The 7,060-nt window shown below is 68.3% G+C and overlaps 1 protein-coding gene across 1 annotated transcript in view; it reads right to left on the bottom strand.

Annotated features, from left to right (window-relative positions):
* CDH15 (cadherin 15) overlaps positions 1-6,154 on the bottom strand; it is an 18,618-nt gene extending 12,464 nt beyond the window's left edge. The window contains 3 exon segments of the mRNA XM_024735483.1: positions 8-163; positions 309-467; positions 6,113-6,154. Coding sequence (XP_024591251.1) covers positions 8-163; positions 309-467; positions 6,113-6,154 — 357 coding nt within the window.
* Between the last annotated feature and the right edge of the window lie 906 nt (positions 6,155-7,060).

The raw sequence follows: 7,060 nt of genomic DNA, 5'->3' as shown, positions 1-7,060 counted from the left end.
GGCCCACCCTGAAGCGGTCTGTCTTCTCTCGGTCCAGCACGGCATTCAGGGACACCTTCCCTGTGAACTTGTCTATGGAGAAGATCCCCCGGGGCTCCTCGTCCACGCCCGGCCCCTGGATGCTGTAGATGATGCCGCCCAGCTGCTGCTTGTCCGACTTGATCTGTGGGACAGGTGATGGGCTGGGGAGGTGCCCCAGGGGAGGGGTGTCCCCTCTCTGCAGCCCTCGGTCCCTCCCCCAGCTGGGATGGGGTCACTCAGCCTGCGGCCCCAGGGGTGTGCCCGCCCTAAAGCACGCGGCCCCTCACCTGCACCAGGGGGAAGGGCAGGCGCTTGTGGTTCTCGGACACACTGATGGGAGGGATGACCCAGGCTCTCCGCACGCGGCCCGGTGCCGGCACCCGGTGCCAGGGGTACAGGGTATGCGGCCTCCTCAGCCCGGGGACCCCCACTGACAGACACAGGCTCTGCAACAAAGAAAAACCTCCGTCACCACCACAGCAGCGCCCAGAGCTCCCCCACCAGGGCCGGGACGTCCCCTCCCTGACTGCCAAGCCCTCCGTCGTGTGGCCCGCGGAGGTTCGGGCTTGGGGGGCATGGGGTGCTCAGGGGGACGGGAGGCAGCCTGGCTCCCGGGAGCCCGGGGATGGGTGGCGAGGCCCGGGAGGGAGGTGGGTTGAAGAGGAAGGACGGCTGGGCGGGGCTGGGGGCAGTGGGGGGACACGCGGCCACCCCAGGCCTCCTGGTGACGTGAACTCTTGAGGGCTGCTCGAGGTTGACCAGGCAGCGCTTCTGTCCTCAGAGGCCCAGAGAGGGGGCCACCTGGGGGCCCTCCCGCACCCAGGGCAGCTGTTCACGTGGCAGGTCCCCTCCGCCAGGCTGGGGAGGGGGACACGCCACACGCCTCTGGGAATCAGGCGGTGGGGCTGTCTGTCCCAGGGCTGCTTTGTGGAAATGGAACGGAGCTGAGCTCCCAGCTCCCCGCCCCTGGCGGCAGCTGCCTCTGCCTCTAGGGACCGGCGGGGTGGGGCGTGTGCAGCTGTGAGGCTGAGGGGCCGGCGGGAGGACAGGGCAGCTGGAGTGTTTTGGACCCCGATCCCCCAGAGCCCAGCCCCAGCCCGTGCTGTTTTCCTCCCAGAACCGTGGAACCAGGTGTGACCGTGTAACCAACACTTTAGTACCTGGAACCCGGGACGCTGTCTCCGGCTCCGCACGCCCAGGGGACAGGGGGGCGCTGTGTGCAACGTCCCCGAAGCCCAGCGCTCAGGGCCTGCGGGGCTGCAGAGGCAGGACAGAGTGTGGGGCAGCCGTTTCCCCCGACGCTACCCCACGGGCGGGGCCAGGGATATGCACCCACCGCCCTGCCACCACCCGCTGAGCTCTGGGCTCAGCACTGAGGCTAGTCAGGAACCTGGCAGGGGGCAGGGCGCCTGCGGTGCAGAAACCCTCCCCAGACCCACTGTCAGCTCGTCCCCCCCCACCTCTCAGACAGGGAAACTGAGGCCCAGAGAAGAAAGCCACCTGGCGGGGTGAGGGCAGAGCTGGCGGCAGCCCCAACAAACACCCAGAGTCTCCTGGGACAGCCCTGGTTTAAACACGTGGTCTCCGTATCCCACGCCCTGATCGGCCAGTGGCTGGTCTGAGCGTGGGCTCAGGCACTGTGGCCGGCTGGGCGTGGAGGCACTGGGGGCCCTCTGTGCTCCCCGAGTCATGAGTGGGGCCGATGCTGGGGCACCCTTGGAGGGCACAGAGCCTGGCTGGACTTGGATAAGGGCTGTCAGGGCCCAGGGCGGGGGCAGGGATGCTACTGGGACCCAGCTCGGCTTGGCTATAGGAGAACGTGAGCAACGCGCCTTCCACGGCTCTTATGAACCCCCCAATCCCCCTGCGTTTGCAGCTGCCCCCTGCCCAGCCCCCCTCCAAATCCAAGGCAGGGCGGCGGGGGGAGATGCAGTGGAGCTGCTCCTGCCAGGCCCCTCCCCAGCTCTCTGCGCTGCGAGCTCCCTCTGCCTCCCACGGCCCTTTCCCTCCTCGACCCCTCAACCCCACCCCTGGCCAGCCGGTCCCCCAACTTCTGCTGAGGTTTCCATCCCTTTCCTCATCGCAGTCGGTAGAGGGACCGGGCCTGGGCTGGTGGCCTCAGGGAAGGGGGGCTTGGTGACTGGTGAGTGGGGGGACTTGGGGGGCAGTGGAGGGGGGAGATGCCCCTCAGCCAGGAGGCTGCTCTTCCGGGCAACCTCTGGCCTGTGCCCCCCTGCATGGCCTCCCTGTTCTGCCCCCCTGAGTCCTTGTACACTTTGCTGACAGAACTGCACTGACATCCAGACTAAAGTCAGCCTCCCTGGGGGGCCCCAGGCCACCTCCCTGGTGCCCAGACCTCGTCCTGCCACCGCACTTGAAATGCCAGGGGCCTGGGGTCCAGGCAGCAGCACACCCGGCTTGGAGAAAGGGCCGGGCGGCTCACCAGGCCCCTGAGCTCCCTGTGGCCCGACAGATGGCAGCACTGCCTCCAAGCCTCCCGGGCAGCTGGCTTCTCACCAAGACGGCCCAGCACAGGCCAGTGTGGTGTTCCCGCCAAGCGGAGACCTGCCGGCCTTTGTCACAGGCTCGGGGGGGATAGCGTCTGTTTCCTGGGCATCTTGGGGCAGCAGCTCCCTTGCCCCCCACCTCGCCATTCCCCGCCCCTCCCTCCGCCCCTCCCCAGCCCCTCTCAGCCCTCAGGGAGCAGCAAAGGCGGGAGCCACAGGTCCACCAGCGCCGAACCTCCACGGCAAGGAGCATTTCTGTGATGCCCAGTGACACAGAGGCACCGCCCTGACCTCAGCAGGGAGTGAGGGACAGCCTGCAGATGCTCCTGGGCCACTGGGGGACACGCTGCCCTGTCCACACCTGGGCCGGCACCTCCGGCCCTGCAGCCCCCCACCGAGCCCACGGCTGCCCCCTCCCTGCCAGCAGCCTTGCTGACACTCCAGGACACCCACCGGCTCAGCACAGGGCACGTGGCCGGGGCGGAGTCTGGGAGTCCTGGACCCCAGACTCTCCACGGCCCAAGGTCACGAGGTCAGCAGAAGCCGCAGAGCCTTGGCAGGGGCCCCTCGCCCAGATCGGAGGCTGCAGTAGGTGGCGTGGCCAGACTGGGCTGCAGCCGACTTCCGGCTCTCGGGACGCTTCTCAGTTTGTCCTTTGTCCTCCCGCCCGCCCCTTCCCAGAAGATGCAGGTGGCCGGGGAAGGCCTGGGAGCCGCCTGGGAATCACAGGACACTGGAGCCGGGACGAAGCCACGTGCATAGAGCCGTGGACGTGGAGTGCACATCGCTCACAAACGCTGTCACCCTCACCGCCCCCGCACCACACAGAACCAACGGGCATCAGGGACCCACTTCTCCCAGCGGGTGCCCGGTGGCACCCCCATGCTCACCCTCCGCCGCTCCCTTAGCCAAGAGCCTGAGAGAACAGCCTGGAAGCCCTAGAGATGCCGGGCCACTGCCCCCTCGCTGTGGTCCCAGCCCCGCCCCCAGCCCCACGAATGCCGAGTAAGAGAGCTCCCCATCTGGTTTGGAGCTCTGGGGCTCTCCTGAGCCACGTGGCCTCTGGGAGGAAGCCGCAGCCACACTCCTGGGGGCTTTGCAAACCGTGAAGACCCCCTGAGGCAACGGGAAAGTCCTGGAACAGGACGGTCCCCACAGCAGACACGCATGGTCTTCTCCAGAACAGGCAGGGGCTTCAGCCCCACGTCGCTGTGACAGTAACCGGGGCCGCGGAGGGAAGCCAGTTCGGGGCGCTGTCCTCTCAGCGTGGGCAGGACAGCCGGGAGCATGGTGCCTGCCCCAGTCAGCGGGGGTGGGGGTGGGGGGGGAGGCTGCAGAAAACAGCTGTCCCTTCGCCTCGCCATCTTGCCCCTCCTCTGAAGCCCGCAACAGCTGGAGGGGGCTCAGGGGAGAGCCGCAGGGGCCTCTCTGGGCCAGGCGGACAGCTGGGTCCATTCCTGGCGCGCCTGATGCCTGCCAGGCCGTCCAGGAACAGGGTGGCCTGGATTCCAGCCGGGGGTGGGGAAGGGGCTCAGGCCTGGGGAGCTTGTGGGGCCTCTCCCTCAGCCCAAGCAAACCCCACCCACGTTCCCCCGGGCTCCAGGCCTCGCACCTGCTTCCTGGAATCTGAGGAACCCAGGCCCGGAAGTGATGCTGGAGGGGTGTCCCCGCACGTGAGTGCACGGGCAGTGACATGGCTCAGCGGAGCCGGACGCAGGCTTGGGGCCCATTCCAGCAGCACGTGGGTCTGCCATCTGGGCTCCCCACCCCCAGGCAGGGGGGCGGTCCCAGTGAAGGCCCAGCTACTGGGGACACCATGGGCACAGGTGAGGAGCCAATAGAGGCCAGTTCCGAAAAGACACACGCTAAGTGCCCTGGCTGAGATTTCAGGCAACACAAGGGAAGGGTGAGCCTCGTCCAAGGCCACCAAGCAGATGACGGGCCTGTGCGGAGTCTGGTCAACAGGCCTCCACCCCAGGGACCCACCCGAGACAGCCCTGCCGGGGTGCTCCCGGAGGTGGAGGAAGGTGTGTCCGGGAAGCGCCACAGGACCCGTGTGGCTGGACAGGAGAGGACAAAAGTCTGAAAGCTGAGCTGGATGGGGGAGGGCCGTGCAAGGTCCTGACGCAGACATATGTCGGCCAATCCCAAAGTCGCTCCCCTCACACCGGAGCTAATTTGAGCCGCGGGGAGTGCGGGAACATGAGTGGCCAGGCCTGCTGGCTGGTCTCCCAGCGCCACCAGAATTCCCGCAGTCCCCAGCTGTCTGGGAGCGGGTGCATTGGGCATGACCCTGGGGGAGGGGAGAGGCATCTGAGAGGGATCTACTCCCCTCCCCCGCAGCAGAGTCCCCCTGGGGCCCGGTCAAAGGATGACACCCCCAGACCCAGGAGTGGGCCTCCGAGGACATGCTGCCTGATGCGGGGCAGGGGCAGGAATAGTGGGGAGGGGGCGTTGCAGCCTGGAGCCTTCTGGAGCGCAGGGGGGCACCCAGGCCCTGGGGTGGGGGCAGAGAGCCCGCTGCCCTGGGTGGGCTCCCAGCAGCGGGCCGAGGGGCACAGGCCGTGGGCAGCCAAGCTGTGCCGGGCAAGGGTGACCACGGCCTCCCTCTGGGTCAGCCGGACATGGCAGTGGGGAGCGGCCAGCACCGCCTCCATGGGGGTCAGTGAAGTCCCGGAGGCAGGGGTGTGGGTAGCTGGGGCGGGGGGCTGGCGGCGGCACCTAGTCAGCTGCCAGGGGCTGAAACCCGAGCTGGCGAGCCGGAGCTGGGGGCGCTGCGGGAGTGAGGGGCGACGCTCACCAGCGGCCGGTGCTGCGTGATGGGTCTGGAAGTGTAACAGTGAGTGATGATTCGTGGGCGCAGGGCCAGGCCCTGTGCTCATCACCTGTCAGGTGTAAGAGGCCTGAGGCCGTCCTCCTGGCCCCCAGCCCTCACCAGTGACCACCGCTCAGCCCAGTCCCCCGAAGCCCGGAGACCACGGAGGCCACACGCTGCACTCCTGGCCCCAGCCTAGCACCTGCCCAGAAGCCAAGGGCCGAAAGGATGTGGTCCCAGCCACCCAGGGGTGGCCGTGTGGCGAGTGGGGCGGCCTGTGTTTCCTGCCGCCCGTCCTGCTCCCACCAGGGAGACCAGGGCTCCCCAGGGAGAGGGGGTTTCTGGAGGGCAGAGCCCACAGCTGCCCCTGCCGGCCGGACACATGGGGGCTCGGACTCCACCTAACTAGACAACGGAGAATCACCTGCCGCTCACAGGGGTCCCTAGGGACCAGGCCTCCAGGCTTTCCCAGCTGGGGGTGCTCCTGCCGCCCCCTCTCCCTCTCCTCCCGCGAGACTGAACACTCCCAGACCCCCGCAGGGCTGAGGGGCGCCCCTCCGGAGTGAGGGCCCGCCTTCTGGGTGCTCTCCCGGCCGTCCCCGAACTTGGCTCCCCGTCCGGTCCAGCGGAGGCGGTTACACTCCCCCCTGGACACGGCTGCCCCGCACAGAACCCTCGGCCCTCGGTCCCCGAGACCGGGACGCCCCACTCTAAGACGCCGGCGCTCAGGGCAGGGGCCAGAGACCCCCGCGCAGCTCCCGTGCCTTACCTGGGCCAGCAGCCCGAGGGCGAGGAGGAGCGCGGCGTCCATGGGCCGGCGGCGGGCAGCGGGCCGAGTGTCCGGCGGCGGGAGCGACGCCTTCTGCTGGGACAGGACCCTGCTGAGTGACAGCACAAGTGTGCGGGGCGAGCCTGGCGAGGGAGTGATAATGTGTGCGGGGGCGATTTGGGGTCGGGCACAGTCCCAGGCTGGATGCGGGGCTCCGGGAAGGAAGCTGTCAGAAAGGCAGCGGTGGGTGGGGGCTGGGGACTAGGGTGGATTCCCTCATTCATTCTGAGCACCAGGCACACTCTTGCCTCAGTGCCTTTGCACCGGCCGGCCATGCCCTCGCCAGGACTGCCCGTCCGGCTCTCCCCAAGGCCAGCCGCTCGCTGCCTTGAGGGCTTGGATCACATTTGCTGTGTCCCTTCACTGTCTCCCGCTCTGGGGTGGAGCCCCCCAGGGCAGGTTGTCCACTGCTGACCCCCAGGGCTAGCACACAGGAAGGACAAGCACAGACCTGGCCCGGTGCCCAGCTCTACCCGCCCCTTCCTTCCTCCTCGGTTGGCAGTTACTTGGTTGGTAACTACCTGGTGGAAGGGGAAGGCTATCTCTCCCCTCCAAGCCCCTGCACTCCTGGGCGGCCTGCGGCTCAGAACCAGGGGAGGGCGGGGAGGGAGGGGGCGGCCCTGCGGACCTCGAGCCGTCTTCTGGGCAGGGAAGTGGGGAGTGTCCTCTCCGAGAGCCGGCCTTCTCTGCAGCAGGAGCTGGCACGGGGGCCTCTGCTCTCCTCTCCAGATTGCGGGGCAGCTGAGCAGGTGCGGCACCATCTGTGCCCTAGGCCTGCTTGGAAGGAGGCCAGGCTGCGGGGGATAGGGGTGAGGGCAAGGGCTCCGCACTCACCGTTCCAAGGTGGGGGTGGAGGGCGGGAGACCCTTCCAGCTGCAGGCTCTGAGG

Source organism: Neophocaena asiaeorientalis, unplaced genomic scaffold (genome assembly GCF_003031525.2).
Source record: "Neophocaena asiaeorientalis asiaeorientalis breed wild unplaced genomic scaffold, Neophocaena_asiaeorientalis_V1.1 scaffold40, whole genome shotgun sequence".
Classification (NCBI taxonomy): Eukaryota; Metazoa; Chordata; class Mammalia; order Artiodactyla; family Phocoenidae; genus Neophocaena; species Neophocaena asiaeorientalis.
The sequence above is the reverse complement of the archived record's forward strand: the minus strand, read 5'-3'. Positions and strand labels throughout refer to the sequence as shown.